Genomic DNA, 20,266 nt, shown 5'->3' with positions numbered 1-20,266 from the left:
TTCAGTACAAACCTCTCATAGTTTTCACAGCCACCTTCATGTCAACACCAGCCTGCGTTGTAAAGATCCCTTCAAACACTGATCCAAACTCTCCTGTAAGTGTAAGTTGATATTAGGAAACATTTGCATCATTAAGCTGCTGTCATAACATTTTTATATCGTCTTGTAAGTTGCTGTATCTAAAATCAGATCTAAGCATGAAGAAATGAAGCACATTTTGAGAAAACAATAAATCTTGTCATGTGCATTAAGTATGAAGTGCCCCCATTCCATAGTCTGTATGTCTGTATTATGATGAAAGACCAAACTCTCAGTCTACCACTGTGTCAGGACAGGTTATGTTGATTTTACCATGATATCTGTGTGTGGTAGTCCATACATCACCGGATCATCTGGATAAGGTTTTATACACAGTCTATAAGTGCCCCAAGTGATCAAACAGTAAATGGATGAACTGATCAGAATATGAGTCAGACTGCCAACCTGTTCAGGCCACCCATTAAGCATGCTGAGGTGATTTAATCTCGTCAGTGCCGACACAGCGTTTGCATAGAGTAGCATTAAAGTTAAGTAGCGCTGCAACACCTGACTAGCAGTTGAATAAATTCCGTTGTCTCACATGTGGAAAGGGTTAATTTGCACATGTACAGACACATAAGTAGCTTGCAAAAAAGGTTGTTGTGGACTGACCTTTGCCTACTTCCTTGCCCAGAGTCAGTTGGTTTCTTTCCACCAAGACATCCTTCAGACTGTCCAACAACCTGCTACCAAGCCCTTCCAGCAACTGGATCACCCCCTCTGAGACTGAAGCAAAACCAACAACACGTTTATGTTTCTTGTACACGTTTCTTGACAAGTTTTCTTTGTAAACTCTTGGTTATCAAATATCCAACTGAAGAAGATTTTGGAAAGCACTTTCAACTGCTCATATTAGTTTTCAAGCATGTACTGTATTGTACACAACCACTTGAAAGAAAATTTATTATATCACAAAGTCCTTCATACACTTTTTGTACATCATGTCTCAGGTGAACAATTTTTGCTTCCCTGTTTATGCTTCAGTGTTGGTTTTTTATGTGTGTATCTGCATTTAAAAACCTGGTAACTTTCTGATTATATGAGTAAACAGACACAATTATCCTTAGAATGAATGTTTTACAACTTCAGGAAATCTGGAAAGCATGAAAATAAAAGCAGCAATAGAAACGTTAGAGTAACATTTATTGAGACAAACTTTGGTAAAATCATTATTACTGAGCTCTAGTGCTCACATAAATCAAACTTACTGTTAGGCTGCTGCACTGCAGTCTCTGTAATGTGTGAATGCTGGTGGGAAATCACAGCATTCCCTGGTAGGAGCTGCATTTCCTGGTCCGGTTCTGACCTAAAGGGACAGTGTTGTTTTAACACAGTTATTAGACCTGCTGAAGATGTGAAGTAGTCCTGTTCTGTGTAAGAACATGTAAAACAGACCAACTGCACATCAAAACACCCTCCTAATCTCAATATCATCACTTCTCATTGATCATGAGGGCCGATTGTGGCTCAGGTGGTAGGATTTCGTCCTACTGTAACCGGTGGGTTGCCGTTTCGAATCCCCGCTCTGCCCATCTCGTCATTGTGTTCTTGGGCAAGACACTTTACCCACCTTGCCTGCTTATGGTGGTAAGAGGGCACGATGGCACCGATTGTATGGCAGCCCCGTCAGTCTGCCCCAGGGGTCAGTGTGTAAGGTCAGTGTGTGCACTCGTTGCAACACTCCTCCTGTAACTCCAGGAGGAGTGACTGCTGCAAGTTACTGAATCTGCTGGATTTCCTTAGACAGAAAAACATTTAACCAATTTGAATAAATAATTGTATCTGACTGCACCGTTTGATAGTTAGGATTAATTGGAATGTATGTCCCTGACTTGAAATCTGTATGACTCGATTGAATTGACTTTGTGCCTTGAGACGACATGCATTGTGAATTGGTGCTATAAAAATAAAACTGAATTTAATTAAATTGAATTGGATTGAATGTGTGTATGAATGGATTAACGACTGATTGTATAGTGTAAAGCGCTTTGGGGTCTCTGGGGACTTGATAAAGCGCTATAGAAGTACAGGCCATTTGCCATAGGAGGCATTAACCCAGATTGCAGAATTTTGACCTCCTTAACCAGATTTTAAGGTTAGGTTAAACAGACTACACTGATTTAATAAAACTTTGAAAGAACTATAACTGAATTCATTTGAATTGGAATAAATGGGGCAGAGTTTGATTTAAATGGACCATGTTTGGACTGGATTGAAACTGTACTTACAGTACTTCCTAAATAAAAGGAACTGAATTGGATCATTTACTTAGAATGCATTTCTAACCAGAAAATAACTAAACCTGACTTTTTATTTTATTTAAAAAAAATGTGGTTAGTGCACTAACACTGTGGAGAGAGAAGATTTTCAAAATGAATAAAAGAGCCAGTTAGATGTCTCCCATTACCTGAGTTTAGTGTAGCTTCGGCACAAGAAACACGTTCCAACAAAGATTACAGCTGCGAGCAACACAGGGCTGAGTAAAATAACAACTATGAACCATATGGAACGATAGAAGGATGACTTTTGTGCAGGAGCTGGAGTGGTTTCACCATCTAAGTTAATTAGAGTAGGAATCACAGTGATCACCACAGGAGGATTCTTCCCTGAAACAAAACAAGCAACATAGGCTCTGTCATTCTGTTAAAATCTACTCATTTGTATCATTTTCAGTTAAAATGTGACAGAAAAGTCCCCTTCTGAGCAAGTTTTTTTACTGCTTGTGCACTCTGTTTTATTTTAGGAATAAATCTCTCTTCCTCTAAATGATACACATATTGAAGCAGAAATAAGAAGAATGTAAGTCTTGTTTTCCAACATGTGGGGCGGACTGATGGCAAAGTGGCCCAGTGTTGAAACCAATCATGTTAACACACGTTGTAAAAAGATTATGCACTCTAGTACTCATTCTAGACTCATCAGCTCCTTATAAATTCAAATATATACACACTCATCACCATTCTGATTTTGTCATAATCACCACAACTCGTCATTATGATAAAATTTGAAAAACAAGCTAACAGTACAGAGGTCAACACTAAGATACAGAAGCAGTGGATATCTAGCATCATGAATCCAATTTATGTGTGGCTCAGGAAACCCAACTCAGTTACACAGGCTGTGATGCAGTGGTACAGGTACCCTCATGATGCAATAACATCAATCAGTCAGGATGACTTACATCTGTGCATAATGACAGTTGCAGTGGATGAATGTGATGCTTCCTGCAGAGTGGATATGTCATTGCAGGCTCGCACTGACAGTCTGTAGTCACATTGTGGGTTCAGTCCCAGGATGATGACTGATGTATTATTCAGCCCATTTGAGTCTGGCTGGAAAACTATGTTGTTCCCACAAAGCTCCCACTGAATGCCCATCTCTGCTTTCCTTTCACACTTTAAATGGTATGTCACATCTTTCCTGCCTCCTTCGTCATGGGGAGGGTCCCATGTCAGGATCAGTACAGAGTCATTAACAGGAGTACCTGTTAAATTTAAAGGAGCAGAGGGTGGCTCTGTGGAAGAAAAAAACAGATTAACCTCCTTCTGCCTCAGCATCATACCACATTTGTGCAAATCAAAAATTGCAACGATGAATTTCGACTGAGGTTTTTATTTATTAATTTGAGTTATTATTCACAAGTATTCGCTAGTCACAAAATATTTACATATGGCAGAAATATGTGTTCTGTCCTAATCAATTCTCTATAGTTCACCAATTTAGATTTGTAGCAGAAAAATCAACAGACATATTGATGTAAGGCTTGTTCCTTTCCTTTAGTTGTCCCATTACCCTCCAGTGTTCGTTGTTTCTCATTTTATATTTGGTATGTGTACAGGTCATAGTGGGTGTTGTATGTATCCAGAGATGTGGCTGAGTTTCACATTGAATATACAAACACCTGGTTTTAGACCACAATAATTTATTAGTATGGTGTAGGGCCTCCTTTTGCGGCCAATCCAGCGTCAATTCATCTTGGGAATGACATATACAAGTCCTGCACAGTGGTCAGAGGGATTTTAAGCCATTCTTCTTGCAGGATAGTGGCCAGGTCACTACGTGATACTGGTGGAGGAAAACATTTCCTGACTCGCTCCTCCAAAACACCCCAAAGTGGCTCAATCATATTTAGATCTGGTGACTGTGCAGGCCATGGGAGATGTTCAACTTCACTTTCATGTTCATCAAACCAATCTTTCACCAGTCTTGCTGTGTGTATTGGTGCATTGTCATCCTGATACACGGCACCGCCTTCAGGATACAATGTTTGAACCATTGGATGCACATGGTCCTCAAGAATGGTTCAGTAATCCATGGCAGTGACGCGCCCATCTAGCACATGTATTGGGCCAAGGGAATGCCATGATATGGCAGCCCAAACCATCACGGATCCACCCCCATGCTTCACTCTGGGCATGCAACAGTCTGGGTGGTACGATTCTTTGGGGCTTCTCCACACCGTAACTCTCCCGGATGTGGGGAAAACAGTAAAGGTGGACTCATCAGAGAACAATACATGTTTCACATTGTCCACAGCCCAAGATTTGCACTCCTTGCACCATTGAAGCCGACGTTTGGCATTGGCATGAGTGACCAAAGGTATGGCTATAGCAGCCCGGCCGTGTATATTGACCCTGTGGAGCTCCCGACGGACAGTTCTGGTGGAAACAGGAGAGTTGATGTGCACATTTAATTCTGCCGTGATTTGGGCAGCCGTGGTTTTATGTTTTTTGGATACAATCTGGGTTAGCACCCGAACATCCCTTTCAGACAGCTTCCTCTTGCGTCCACAGTTAATCCTGTTGGATGTGGTTCGTCCTTCTTGGTGGTATGCTGACATTACCCTGGATACTGTGGCTCTTGATGCATCACAAAGACTTGTTGTCTTGGTCACAGATGCGCCAGCAAGACGTGCACCAACAATTTGTCCTCTTTTGAACTCTGGTATGTCACCCATAATGTTGTGTGCATTTCAATATTTTGAGCAAAACTGTGCTCTTACCCTGGTAATTGAACCTTCACACTCTGCTCTTACTGGTGCAATGTGCAATCAATGAAGACTGGCTACCAGGCTGGTCCAATTTAGCCATGAAACCTCCCACACTAAAATGACAGGTGTTTCCGTTTCATTGTCCAACCCCTGTAGATACCAGAAACATAAGCAACTGACAGTTGTTTCAGTTCAGTCTTCGGCAGCAGTCTGTGGGATGATGTTGTAACAGACAGTGGGAGCAAAGGCCAACGAGAGCAATCCAGGTCAAAAGAGACGGAAAGGATGTTGCTTTCTTTTCAGATATTTGCTTATTTCATGTTTTTTTTTTTAGTTCAATTCGTCTTCTTCTACCCTGCATCTCTTGCTCCAAAGTTTTAAATGTCATAAAAAAGCATTCCTTTTTTTTGTTTTTTCTAAAGCGTAACTTTAGAAAAAAGTTATACTTTTTTCTAAAAAAAAAGTATAACTGGGTTAGGGTTAGGGGCTTGTGAGCTTAAATTAAATACCTACAGTCCAATATGGTTGGCTCCATTTCAACTTCAAAGTTGACATTTTAAATGCCCTGTTTATCTTGAAGAAGTATACACACCTTTTATTTTTCACGTTGTCATGTTACAACTGCAAACTAAAGTGTATGATTTTTTGAGGATTTTATGTGATTAGGCAACACAAAGCAGCACATTATTGTAAAGAAGAGGCAAAATGACACATGGCTTTAAGATTTTGTACAAATTAATACAAATTAAAATAAAAAAAGTGTATTTATATTCAGGTTTAGGTTATACACCAATTACCCAAGCTTTGAACATCTTACAGAGAACTGTTCAATCTTCTCATCCAAAAACAAAAGTAATATAGATAAACTAGGATAATCTGCTGACAGGACAAACAATGGTTGTGCAGTTTTACACTTGTACAGCACAAACACTGCCTTTATGGAGAAGTGACAAGAAAACCCATAAAAACTCCATTTGAAGATTTTACGGAAACTTCTAGATTTTATGGAAACTCAGGAAACATCTAGAAGGTGCTGTGGTAAGATGAGACCAAAATGGAACTTTCTGGCCTATTTGCCAGGCCTTTGTGGCATTCAGCTAACTCTGCAAATCAACCTGAACACATTCCTCCCATGGTCAAGCATGGTGGTGGCAGCTACATGCTGTGGGATGCTTTTCTTCCACCCGAAAATGCTTTGACGTTTCTGGTTGTAACATGAAATATGGAAGATGTCACTGTTTAGATCATTTATATGTTCTTCAGGATCAAAATCTGTACGCAAATCTATGAAGAATGTGGCCACTTTCCTTTCTGTCTTGTCACAGCTGAACTCTTGAGGTATTAAACTTTAACTTATGTAAAGGCATTTTAAAAAATCATTATTAAAATTTGAAAAAATGATTCCTTACTACTGCAGCCAAGGTCATGGGGGTCGGATGGCAGGCGACTGAATCCTTTCAGGCACTCACAGTTCTCTGATCCCTTCTTGGTGGTCTTGGTATTTGGCGGGCACAGCTGGCATTCTCCTCTCCCATTGGTGGATTTGTAGTAACCTATCCGGCAGGCTGTGCAACGAACACAGTGATCATCTCTTGTCAGTAATAATGACAAATGCATCCTAAAAAACTGAGGGGGGGGTGGTTCGCCAAACGAATGTTTAACTTTAAAATTAGTCATGACAACATTTTGCCAAGTCATCTGTACAAATATATCCGCTTTTGGTATTTCAAGCATGTGACATGAAATTATGTGCCATGAAACGTTCTTGTTTAACAGAGAAGGGAAACAAATGCAGTAACTGTGAAAACTGATACATGAACACATTTCCAATATATAAAAGTTCCACTGAGTTCAGAATGGGAAGGAAGATAAAAATAAAAATAAGGATGTGAAAGTCATGAGTTGATTTTTCCAAAGCACAATGCTAGCTATTTGCTGCCAAGATTAGACCATTCATCCATCAGAAAATAATCATATTAAAATATAGTCAACACGCTAACTGCAGATGTTTATAGAGAAACCAGAATATCATTAAAACAAATAAGAACAACCTGCTCTTTATGAAACATACAACATACAACATAACTTTACGTTGTATGCTGCATGGTAATATGATATGATCCAAGAAATGTCTGACCTTGCAAAATCAATTTTTGAAAAGTGTGAAAAAATGCAACTCATTTCAAAAAAAGAAACACATTAGGAATAAGGGTGGAAATGAACTGAAAATCTCACAGCAGATTTATGCAGATTGTGAGATTTTGTAATGTAATTGAAATTTAATTAAGTGGGGTTCTGGTTGTTTTTGAGCAGTAACTATCTTACTTGCGGTATAGCACTCTTCCTGTTGTTTAAAAACTCATTGGTTGTTGCTAAGGCAAAGTTTAGGCAGGGCCAGTTTTATAGTTGACTATCTTAAAACCACTTCAAGTCAAAATCTCATGGTGGTTTATGTAAAGGTTTGTTTAAAACAGCTCTGTATTGAAAATAAGATCTGGTGTCTCATTGAGATTATCTGTGCAGAAATGGTTAAACCCAAGAAATAAAAAGGATATTAGAATAATTAAATACCTTCTAAGATTAGCTAAATGTCCATATTCGTGAGACAGAGGTAGTTATAAGAAAAAATATGGTTAAAGTTTTAATTTAGTGAAGTAAAAAAGAAAAGAAAATGCAAATGAATTATGTTCTTTTAAAAATTTTCTTTATCTTTAGAAAATGCAATCTAGTCTTAATGTTGTTTTGTCCTTGTACTGTGTTATTTGTTTTAAATAAAGAAGACAACAAGAAGGAACTGTCTAAATATGCAAAGTTTAAAAACAATGAAGTTAATTTGTGCATTGAAACCTCCCACACAAAAGTCTAAATTTATTAGCACTTTGATTCAAGTTAGTGATAAAGACCTCTAGGTCTATTCTATTAAATATGTGCGTGATTTCACACTTTTATTCTTACTTCGTGTCGCCTGTGTTGAGCTTAAATTTGGATGCATTGTTATGAACATATGTTTTATAAACCACTTTGTAGACACTTCTTCTTGACATTATTAAATCTGTCTTGCATAATCAGGCAGAGTAAAGGCTGTACCCAGCCTTGGCGAGGACTTCTCCAAATGCCTGCTGATGCAACTGATTCAAAACTGGTTCCAAACATTATCAAATCAGTCACAAATCAGAAAGACATTTATCTTTCTGTGTGTGCAGAACTAGAGAACTAGATCCAAAGCAGCTCAGTGCATCCTCCTCATTGTTATTGTGAGATAACAAGATTACAAGATCTTATTTTAGATAGTAAAGATATAGTGGTACTACTGTCATATATGATAAACTAGAGTTTTGAACAAGACAATAGGTCATTATTGTACTTGTATTATTAGTACTCAATATGAGGGATTGCTGCAAAGTCAACGCCAGTGACTGTCCATGTCTCTACATGCTCATCCAGGAGGAGTTACTGCTACAAATCTCTGACTCGATGCAATCTGCTGGGTTTCCTTAGATAGAAAAACTTTTTTATCCAATTTGAATAAATAACTGAATCTGACTGTTCAATGGTTAGGATTAATTGGAATGTATGTACCTGACTTTGTGAAGTGCATTGAGACAACATGTGTTGTGAATTGGCGCTATATAAATAAACTGAATTGAATTGAGTACCAATTTGTTGTTGAAGCAACGTAGTGTTTGTGTTTTAGTTGTTATCTCTCACACTTGTCATCAAAACGACCAATCTGAGTTTCCTACCTTTACATGTGTTATCCATCTCTTCATGCCCACGCTCACAAGAGCAGACGCCTTGCTGTGACCTCCACACTCCATCCATGTCGCACTCTCTTACAGGAGGAGATGACTCAACAGCCCCCTCCACACAATGCCCCAGCACTGGCTCTGAGTGTGCCCCCGTTTTTACAAAAGATGTCAGGTTGGAAACGATGTCAGGGCATGCCCTATAATATAGTCTGATGGATGCTATGAACACACATTCTCCTGTGTAGGAGAAGGCGAGCTGGAAGCCTCTGCGTGTGACTGGACCCAGGTTCAGGGACAGGCTGCGGTTCAGATGCTTGGATATTGAGCTCGGAGGATCTGAATTAGAGAACAGTTTGAAATTCTGAAGGTCCAGGACAGTCTGACCATTCAGAAACCTTGTGATAGCATTGTCTGTGTCAAAAAGATGAACTTTCAGCGGGCTGAGCCCACCGGATGACTCTTCTTCTTGGGCAATCGAAATATCCATCAGTAAATGGTGGGCATCTCTACGCTCTATCCACTTGCTTAAGACCGACCTCTGTCCTCTTTTTACACAAGCTTGGAGCACAGGACCTCCAGTAAAAAATGGTAGCTTGATTTCGTTCCACTATAATTTAAAGGAGAAACAGTTTAGAAAAAAGCTGCAGAGATGAAAAAAGGCAGTCATGGTTCTGTGGGGGAGAAATCACTTGTCAGTGACTGATAGAAATGCAAACAGAAACAAATAACATATAACACAAGTATTCATGGCCAATATTTTCACATCTTGTTATGTTTCAACTACAAACTACAATGTATTGCATTGGGGTTTTATTCAATACAGCAACACAAAGGTTTACATTGTTAGGAAATGGATGCTCAATTAGCTTAAGGTTTAGGCTTTGACTGGACCATTCTAATATAAATATAGTTTGTTTTAAACCATCCCATTTGAGTTCTGGGTGCATGTTTACAGTAGCACTCTGAATTTTCTGTTCTGGCCTCTATCTACAGTATCTCATCATCAACCCAGCCAAGCTTCCCTGTCCCTGCTGAAGAAAATAATACCCACACCATAATGATGCCAACACCATGTTTTACTGTGCGGATGATGTGTTTAGCATGATGAGCAGAATTAGTTTGCCACCACAACACAAACACCAAGTAGAACTTCTTGTAGTTTTTTTGAATGCCTTTCTTCTTTCTACAACTCAGTTCAATTCAGTTTTATTTATGTAGCACCAGTTTACAACAAATATCTATGAGGGATCAAAGTAACAAAAAATAACTTGAAATAAATTGAAGGTGTGAAATACTGATCATGGTCAAATTGAGTGCTGTAAAAACCAATATGTGATTAATATCACCTCTGTGAAAATTTTAATCCGTGAAATTGGAGTTCATTAAAATGATAACATGGTAAATATATTAATGTTATAAATATTAGGGTTATCAAATTTAACGTTGCCCGTTTTCATTCACTGCCTTGATTTTAGCGCCTCCATTTTTACCACTTCAGTTTTATCATTCATCGCGGTCACAGCGTAATTTTTGTTACTTCTGGTAGATCGGAATACGGCAGCAGCCCCGGCGCCACAGCGGAGTCCGTGACCCACAATTTCCCATGATTCATTGTGGGTCGAATAGGATTGGTCGAGCTTGTGCAGCCTTGGCGGACAATGGTGGCAAAAAATTGTGAAAAATTTTAATAATACGCTTTCTGTGACCCCAAATAAACTTTTGAGATGCTTTTAAGCAAGAATGTAGGTTTGTTGAACTCAAATATCTACTCAGTTTATTAAGATTTCACTTAGTTTAAAAAAAGAGGTTCTGTGTCTCTGCGCCAGCTCGCTTTGGCATCTGACCGAGCAGTGTTCCCTCACTCTTCCGGAGAAGGCGCCTGATTCCCAGCTCATGTATTAAAGAGAGACTCCTGTTCCAATACCCACACTACACCCTACGCCCCTCTATGAAGTATATACTTTGTACAAGTGCATGTAGGGGTTGAAGTGCGCAGGTTACAAGCGTGCAAAATTGGAGAATTGGGACAGTAGGGGTTGCGTCATCGACTTGCACCTCTGCAACGTAACTGCAACGTCAAAAAGGGCGGGAACTAGTGCTGTTTTTACAGTCTTGCTGCTAAAAAAACTATTTAAAACTGCAACAAGCAATTGTTTTGAGGAGAAGTGTAGGAAGTGAAGGAGGCTTATACACCAGACTCTCGCCGCGCCAGTGTTTGTTTGAAAGGTAACTTCAGTGTTATGGCCTACTGACTGCCAAGACTCATTCTGAACCCAGTGGTATCTCACAATGTTGAGCCTGGAAAACCAGTAAAAAAATATATTTGTTGGCTTGCTGTCTAAAGTTTACGCAGTTCTTATTATTCTGATTTGATGGCTGGTTGCGTTGACGGTTGTGATTGGTTTTTGCTCAGAACGTCATCTGCAGCAGTGAATTATGGGTAATATACTTCGGCGTAGTCCGCTTCGATGCGGGCTTCGCCGAAGGGCGGATGTGGGGCACAAAGGGGGCGGGGCTAAGGACCACTCTGGAGAATTGGGACACACTACGCACTCGAACGCGCAATTCAGGGACACAAGGGTGGAAGTGCGGGTATTGGGACAGTCTGGGCGCCCTTCGCTTGTGACTTCCCGCGGCTCCACCCCGTGGCCTACGATATCCCTGCCGTACTATTGAAAATGCATGCGAATGGCTATGGACAACAAGTAGTCCGCTGTCACGCCGAGGCTGCTGCCGTATTCCGATCTACTGGAAGTAACAAAAATAACTTTTTTGTGTTTGTTTTTTTTATTGAAAAAAATCTTTGCTTACAAATAAAAAGATATAATAACAAGACAGCTTTTTTGTTTGTACTTAGTGGATAAATATAGTTCGATTTCCTTAACCAAAACTGGAAAAAAAGGTGAAGATGATCAAAACTTACATTTGTGAATATGAAATTTGCCAAATATTATAATTATTTGTAACAACTTTATAATTGCAAATTATAAAGTTGTTATATTCCTTCCAAAATTTATTTGTGACATTATAATTGCAAAATATATGACTGATTTCTGGATGCTCTTTGCAAAACTTACAATTGGGGTATAATGTTTTAATATACTTCATCATGTATTGATTGGTAGAATAAATTGTGTAACATTTTGCTCTCATTTAGTTATTTATCAAAAATTTCTGATGAAATGTCCACACCTTTTCCCACACTAAATCAGGGACAACGTTTTTCCAATAGAAAACAGATGATGGTACACAAATATTACTTTGTTGAAACAGAGTACGAATAATTTTGTTATTCTTACATGTTGAAGAAAAACACGTTTTACCAACAGTGGTGTCAGTTACATTTAACAAGGTCTTATCTTCATCAACAACATTATTTATAAAGAGTTCACATATTTCATTAGTTACAGCATCAAACACAACATCATACTCTTTAGGAGTTACAGCGAGGTTATACTTGAGGTTGAACTCTTTATAACTCAGTAAACATCCATTTTTGTTAAATAGCTGACACACCAGAAGGATTTTATTGTTGAACCATTCAGGGTAAAATACTGACTTGTTTTTGTAAAGGATGTATTGGTTATTCCAGATATAGAAATTATAAGGAGAAAAATTATGTTTATATATAAGTGCCTTTGAAAGAAGTGCTTGTTTGTGAAATGCAGAGAGCTTGCTGGTATTTTCTCCACATTGTAATTACAGAGGAGGAAGAAATTGAGTCCACCTAAGCTCGAAAATACATAATTTGGGTAAATATTCCAGGTGGAGTATGGATTTTTTTTAGATACAATTTTATCCAATTGATTTTGAAGGTATTATTGAAAGTTGTGAAATCAAGAAAATTTAACCCTCCTTTTTCGTAAGAGTTCATTATTACTGATTTTCTTCAGTAATTATACGGTTTTTCCATAAGAAGTACTTGGTCAATAGATTTAAGAGTTTGACTCTCTAAATGCAGGGAGAATGCAGAATAAGTAAGCCGTGATATCCCCTCAGCTTTAGATAACAATACCCGTCCTCTAAATGGTCTCCTAGGTCTCTTTGAAGCCATAGATGAAAAAGTTTTTTTGGTTTTATCAATTAAAGGAGTAAAAAAATGTAACAAATTTAATGAACATCTTATATTCAGACTTAAATCAACCCTAAACACAATTATTGGAGAGACACAATCTGGATTTATGCAAAATAGACACATTTCCAACAATATACGCCTTCTTCTTGACATTATGGACTACTCAAAATGAAATACGGATAATAGCTTCATCCTTTTAGACTTTTACAAAGCGTTTAATTCCATTAGTCACAACTTTATCTTCAGCTGTCCTTATAAATTTGGCTTTTGTCCTTCCTTCTGCAATACAGTTAAAGTATTATATATTATTGCTAACTGCTCTGTCAAATTTAAAAAATGGTACCTCCCCAAGATTTAATCGAGAAATTAGGCAGGGTTGCCCAATTTCCCCTTGTCTCTTCCTTTTAGCCACTCAAATCCTTGTTGATTACATTTCTATAAATGAACTAAACGGTATTTCTGTTTTTGGTAAAGAAATCCGAATCAGTCAGTTAGCCGACAATACTACTCTTTTTTTTAAAGAGACAGCAGTCAAGTTTCACCTGCTTTAAATTTAATCCGAACTTTCTCTGATGTATTAGGACTTCACCTGAATTTAAAAAAATGTGAACTCTTTACAGTTAAAGATTGTGCTTTTAAATCTATACGTAATATTCCTGTTAAAGAAAGTGTTAAGGCGTAATTATTTCCAAGAACATCTCTGAAAGAAAACAAAAATTATGCTGTGACCGCGATGAATGATAAAACTGAAGTGGTAAAAATGGAGGCGCTAAAATCAAGGCAGTGAATGAAAACGGGCAACGTTAAATTTGATAACCCTAATATTTATAACATTAATATTTACCATGTTATCATTTTAATGAACTCAAATTTCACGGATTAAAATTTTCACAGAGGTGATATTTCACTCAATTTCACCATGATCAGTATTTTACACCTTTAATTTATTACAAGTAAATTTTTGTTACTTTGACCCCTCATAAATATCATCTCAAGGCACTTTATAAAAAACGTAAATCCAATCATTTTAAAGTCAAGTACATACATCCCAATTGGTTCCTAATTATCAAAACATGCAGTCACATTCAATTTATTTTTCAAATTAGTTTCAAATTAGTAATTGAAAAAAGTTTTGTATCTAAGGAAATCCAGCAAATTGAATCGAGTCAGTGAGTTGCAGCAATCACTCCTCTTGGATGAGCATGTAGCGACAATGACAGCTGCTTGCATTGTCATTGACTTTGCAGCAATCCCTCATTCCTCCAGCAGGTGTGAGGATCCATTTAACTTTACTGAGGAACCTGAAAAAGCTCTACATGTAAAAAACAAAACAAAAACACTGCTATATATAAATATAATTTATGTTCCCTAAGTTAGATTATAGTCTTTAACTACACAACAATTATACTGGACTTAAACTGTTGCTTTTGATATATTAGTACCTTGACTCAAACAAATTAGTTTCATTAACGCCTGAAACTTAACTACCTAATTTTCTTTAAAAAAAACTCAAAAACAACCTGTCCGAGTACATGGTAATGACCATACTGTTCTTTATAATAAAGCTCTCTTATTTACAGCTAAGCCCTGTTTTCAAGAAGTTTGTTGCTGACAGGAAATTTGGTATCTTACCAAAAGATGATAAAACAATGTAAATGAGTGTCAATTTTGAATTGTAACAGTTATTTCTGTCATCGTTTTTACATTTACAAAAAAAAAAAACATGTCAGAAATTTTTTATACCCTTTTCAGTAATGAATGTAAAACTCTTTATCAGCACTACAGCATTCTAAACCTGCTGCACAGTCATTTTATACAGGTATTTTGTCCAGTTATTTCTTTAACAAGCTTCAAGTCTCTGCGGTTGAAAGGCCTTCCCATCACCCTAATGTTTAGCCCCCTCCGCAGATTCTCTGGCTGGGCGGCTCTGAAACTTTAATATTACTTCCAGTCAGAAGAAACATGTAGATAGAATTAAAATATTCATTTAAACCTAAATCTGCCAGGGGTATGAATCATTTTTGGCTTAAGTCTAAATAATTTGACTGACCATTATGTTCTGAGCTAGATGTGTGGTGACATCAATTATTATTAACCCAGTTCTCTTTTGAGTTACTGGGCCATTGCCCAGCAGTTCCAGAGACAGAAAACTGCTAAGACATCACAGAGAAATGCACAAACACAAGCCTCAAGTCAATTTAGAATCACGGATTAACTCAGTATGGATGTAGACTGTATGGGAAGAGGCAAGTACCACATGGCTGTAAACAGAGAACAGGCCTGGCCTTTCACTTAGAAAGGACCTCTGCTAGGACAGAGCTAACAAATTACATCTCCATAAAGCCGTAACTTCACTTACCAATTTAAGTGGTTCCGACCGCCATCCCAGGGTGAGCTGTTTGTCAGAGTTGAAAAGTTCCACTGAACAGAGCGGAGAAAGTCACACTGTTACTTGGTTTATAAACACAGACGTCTCATTTGACCTGACAGAACAATAACAGAGTGAGAACAGTTCCCCCTTCTTGTGTTTTTAGATTTTAGATGTAAATGTTGAGAAGCATTGGATCAATGGAAACATTTCCACTCTTTTCATTCAAGGATGGGCAGGAAATGCGGACATTCTGACTATAATTAGGAAAAAAAAAAGACAAAAACTTAGAAAGTACTGAATTTGATTGACTAATTTGATTTGACAGAAAATTTGCTGTTACTTAAAAAAGCGAGAGATTTTTATGGGCCAGACAATGGATTCAGCTGGTTCTGAAGATGAATCTCTCTGGGTCTCATTAATGTGGTTTTTTTCAAACCCCAAACTACAGACAGGTGAGTCTGCTTTATATACACAACATAATCTTAAGGAGGTTTTGCTGATAAAACTAAGTTGCTGACACAAATCTGTTCACCGAATGATTATGAGATAAAGTAGTAGGAAGAATGCAGTGTAATGAACATCAAACAACCCCTAATAATGTCACAGAGGAGATGATTGTGGACATTGGAAGAACTGGCACTGTCCATCCCTTACTCATCGAAAGCACATCGATGGAGATGATCTCCAGCTTCAAGTACCTTGGGGTGCTACCTTCTACAGATGAGTGTTGAAAGGCACCCTGACCTCCTGCATCACAGTATGGTACTGCAGCCACAGAGTGGCAGAGAAACAGTGCAGCAGAGGGTAGTGACGTCTTCTCAGAGGAACAATTTTTGCAGTTCACTAGCCTTTTCAGGCATGTTCCAGAGCCGATGCAAAGACTTAACATGTTTTGTGTTTGTATTATATTTTCTGTAGGCGGATCTTAATTTTCTCACTGAGCAGTTAATGACAGCTGTTTTTTTATAGTAGAACATCAGACTGGGATCCACTAATTCATTCCATCTTTCCATTCCGTGTTTTTCATGCTATGACAAACATAACTCAACATTTTTCATTGCTGTAGTCTATTGGAGCTCCTGGTTAAAAACCTAAATTCACATGATTGTTGTGTTGGGAGAAAAAAAGTCTTTTAAAAATTCAAATGAATAATTATAGTATAAATGTTTTCTTCTCACTTCAATAACTTGTAGCTGATTAATCTTCAAATATTTTTTGAGCACAGAAACACTGTAATGAAAAAAACGAAACAATATTGTTTAATATAAGCTCTTTATCCCAAGTGCCAAAAATGTACTGTAATGCAAAGTCATTGTCAAGTAAAACCCGTGTCATTTAGCTTAATTCATTATTGGCAAAAAAAACAAACAAAGTTGTGTTAAAGGCAGAAAGTAAAAATAATTAAACATGAACTAAATGAAAGGAGTCCCAATAGAAATGACTGAATTCTCAGATAACCCTGGGTCGCCTCTAAATCTCACCAAGATTAGAGTTTAAACATACTTTTCCAAGCAGATTCTGGAAGAAATAACATTACTATGCTACACTCAGTAGGTATAGAGATGTATTATTAAATTAAAGTAAGACATGGACTTTTAATAATAATATTTCCCCTCATGAACCAATTGAATACTATACTTTATAACTACTGTATTTCTTCTGTTTCCGAGGAATTATATGTTGTCATTTTGTGTTTCTACCTTCTAGCAAACCCTTTCCCCAGTTTACTGGCTGGAATATCTAAAATCCTGAATGTAAAAATCAGAGCACTCACCTTCCTCTGCCTGAGGCTGTGTGTCACAGTCAGCACCCCATAATAACATCCACAACAGGACTGACCCAGGCCCAACAGAGTACATTATTGTCTTATAAACAGCCATATTCTCAGTCTGCCACAAAATTCGGTCAGAATTCGGTCACTCCTGCCTCAGACAGCAGTTCTGACAGACATCAGAGTTTATATCTCCAAAGAAGTTGACTCAGACCATATTTTCCCAAATCATTCTTCCTCTTCTAAAGTATACACCCACATAATGCTGTTCAACAAGCTTCCTTCACATGCTGCTGCTGTTGTCGCTCCTGTCAGTAATACATCTATACGACAAATCAGTCAAATGATTGGAAGCACAGAAAATACTTCACAAAGAGAGTTACATTTTAGGTAACATTTTCATTTTTGGATTAAGGCTTTGGTAAAAGTCTACCCAGATTTTGCACTGTATATTTTTATTCTTTCACTTTTGGAAAATATTGTTTAAAAAATTTAGTTAAACATCTGATATCACTGACTAAACCGTCCAAAGCAAATTTTACTGTAGAACTTCCTGAAATAAATTCAGCGCTGTTAAAAAGTGTTTGCCACTTACAGATTTTTTCTGCTTTTGCATTTATTCACACTTAAATGTTTCCGATCAAACAAATGTTTAATATTGGATAAAGATAACCTGATGAAATACATAATACTGATTTCTAAAGGTGATTTCATTTATTCTGGGAATAAAGTTAACCAAAGCAAGCTGACCCTGTATGAAAAAATAATCACCACCTAAACCTAATAACTAGTTGGGCCACCCTTAGCAGTAACAACTGACATCCAGACTTTCCGATAACTGGAGATGAGTGTTTTCCATCTCTACTGAGGACTTTTGGCCCATTCTCCTTTACAGAAATGTTTCGATCCAGCCTTGTTGGAGACATTTCCAGTGTGAAGAGTGTGTTTAATGTTATACTACAGTAGCTGAACTGGATTGAAGTCCAGACTTTGGCTAGGCCACTCTTCTAGGCCAACTTCATTTTGTTCATTCGTCATTCAGAGGTGGCCTTTATACTGTTATAGATCATTGTCTTGCTGCGGAACCAACGTGTGATTGGCTTAAAGGTTCTGTACTGATGGCTGGATATAGGTTCTGTACTGATGGCTGGATATTCTCCTGCAGGATTTTCCAGGTGAGAGAAAGATTCATGATTCCATCAATTATGGCAAGGCAGCCCCAAACCATCACACTACCACCACCATGTTTGACTGTCAGTATGATGGTCTGTTTCTGAAATGCTGAGTTAGTTTTAGGTCAGATGTAACATGATACAAACCTTCTTAAAAGTCTCGTCAGTCCACAGAATATTTCCCCAAAAGTCTAGAGGATCATCAAGATGTTTTTAGGTAAATGTCAGAGGTTCTGGCCTTGGAACTCTCACATGGAGTCTCTTTCTTATTATTGAATCATGAACTTTGACCTTAACTGAATGGGCTGTGCAGAGCTTTAGATGTTGTTCTGGGTTGTTTGGTGACCTCCTGGTTAAATAGTTGATGGAGCTCTAGGTGTAATTTAGGCTGACCAGCCTCTCCTGGGAAGGCTCACCACTGCTGCATGTTTTCTCCAGTTGTGGATTATGGTTCTCACTTTGATTCGCTGGTGTTCCAAAGTCTTAGAAATGGCTATGTAACCCTTTCAATAATGATGGACATCAATGACTTTGTTTTTTTTAACCTTTTATTTATATATTTTTCCAAATATTTGTTGCTTTTTGAGATCTTTCAGCCATTAGAGAGGTTCTGTTTAAATGATTTATTATATCTGCAGGTCAGGTAATAATCAGGCCTGGGTTTGGCTTGTGAAACTGAGCTCAGATGTCTAAAAATATAGTTTAATTCATAATTTAACAAGGAGGTTAGTTACTTTTTCCCAGGTTGGTTTGGATAGATTTTTTCTTTTAATAAATAAAATCATCCTTTCAAAGCTGCTTTTTGTATTTACTCAGGTTATCTTTATCCATTATAACAATTTGTATGAGATGATCTAAAACATTTAAGTGTAACAAGAAAGCAAAAACAGAGGAAATCTGCTGTGGTGAACATTTATATCCACATGTAAACCCTTCTTAGATTTTCAGACCAGCTTTTTGTGTTTCCAGTGGTATTATGCTGCTTTGTTGTTGATGAGACTTAAGAAATGTACTAACAAGAATTTTCTTCAGAAGTTGTCATTTCTTGTCGATTCTTTTTCTTAACTTCAAGATTTCTTGCAGTCCAGTGTTGGGTAACACTTTCTTTTTCACTTCCTTTTTCTGTTGTAGTCAGTTTTGTTTTTATTCTAAAAAGGGGCTTAGTTCTCTAAAAAAAAAGTCAATTTAACACTTAAATATGTTAAGATGTTTATTTTATTGTTTTAGTATTAGAGACACACCAAGTGCTTTACTTGTGGAATCTGCCATTTTGTGCAAATGCTGAATTACCCCAATCACATGGAGGTGTGTTCCTGTACCACTACCATTTCTAGGGTTTACAGAGAATGGTCTGAAAAAGAGAAAGTATCCAGTAAACTGCAGTTCTGTGGGCGCAAATGCCTTGTTGATGCCAGAGGTCAGAGGAGAATGGCCAGACTGGTTTGAGCTGATAGAAAGGCAACAGTAACTTAAATAACCACTCGTTACAACCAAGGCTTGCAGAAGAGCTTCTCTGAACGCAGAACACCTCAAATCTTGAGCAGCAGCAGAAGACCACACTGGGTCCCACTCCTGTCAGCTAAGAACAGGAAACTGAGGCAACAATTCGCACAGGCTCACCAAAATTAGACAATAGAAGATTGAAAAAACGTTGCCTGGTCTGATGAGTCTCGATTTCTGCTGCAACATCTGGATGGTAGGGTCAGAATTTGGCGTCAACAACATGAAAGCATGGAACTATCCTGGCTCCCTGCAGACGCCCCAGCTCCCTGGGGCTTCTGCACTGTGGCTGCTGGGTGGTTCCCCTGGGATTCTCCCCTGCTCCTCTCTGGGGGGGTTACCGTAGTCCCAACGGGGGTTCTCCTGGGGTTCCTGTGCTCTCGGGGTCCTTTGGATGTCTGTGGCTCGGATCTCCTCTGTATCTGTCCCGGGTCCAGGGTGCTGGTCTGTGGCTCCTCACACTCACTATTGCATATTTGTATGGAGAAACTTTGTATACACAAGTGCGCTCACACTCAAGCCCACAGGTGTTTAGATTCAGGTGTTAACAGATACACAAA

General features: G+C 38.1%; 1 protein-coding gene across 6 annotated transcripts in view; it reads right to left on the bottom strand.

The window, feature by feature from the left end:
* Positions 1–17,247, bottom strand: part of si:ch73-40a2.1 (ephrin type-A receptor 5) — a 48,256-nt gene extending 31,009 nt beyond the window's left edge. For 2 of the 6 annotated variants that reach the window (XR_007041309.1, XR_007041310.1), the window contains exons 1-9: positions 17,038–17,247; positions 15,252–15,313; positions 8,812–9,424; positions 6,478–6,633; positions 3,260–3,592; positions 2,486–2,684; positions 1,287–1,384; positions 691–804; positions 13–93 (exon numbers count right to left, since the gene is read on the bottom strand). Coding sequence is in view for 4 of the 6 variants with exons in the window: in XM_047385433.1 (XP_047241389.1) it covers positions 13–93; positions 691–804; positions 1,287–1,384; positions 2,486–2,684; positions 3,260–3,592; positions 6,478–6,633; positions 8,812–9,424; positions 15,252–15,313; positions 17,038–17,143 (1,762 nt within the window). In the remaining 2 variants the exon portion in view is untranslated. Of the gene's footprint in view, positions 1–12; positions 94–690; positions 805–1,286; positions 1,385–2,485; positions 2,685–3,259; positions 3,593–6,477; positions 6,634–8,811; positions 9,489–15,251; positions 15,314–16,441; positions 16,494–17,037 lie in introns of all 6 variants that reach the window. The other 4 variants (XM_047385434.1, XM_047385433.1, XM_047385432.1 and 1 more) reach the window with 4 other exon arrangements.
* Positions 17,248–20,266: the final 3,019 nt, after the last annotated feature.

The sequence above is a fragment of the Girardinichthys multiradiatus genome, chromosome 14 (assembly GCF_021462225.1).
Source record: "Girardinichthys multiradiatus isolate DD_20200921_A chromosome 14, DD_fGirMul_XY1, whole genome shotgun sequence".
Classification (NCBI taxonomy): Eukaryota; Metazoa; Chordata; class Actinopteri; order Cyprinodontiformes; family Goodeidae; genus Girardinichthys; species Girardinichthys multiradiatus.
This window is presented reverse-complemented; position numbering and strand designations above follow the sequence as displayed.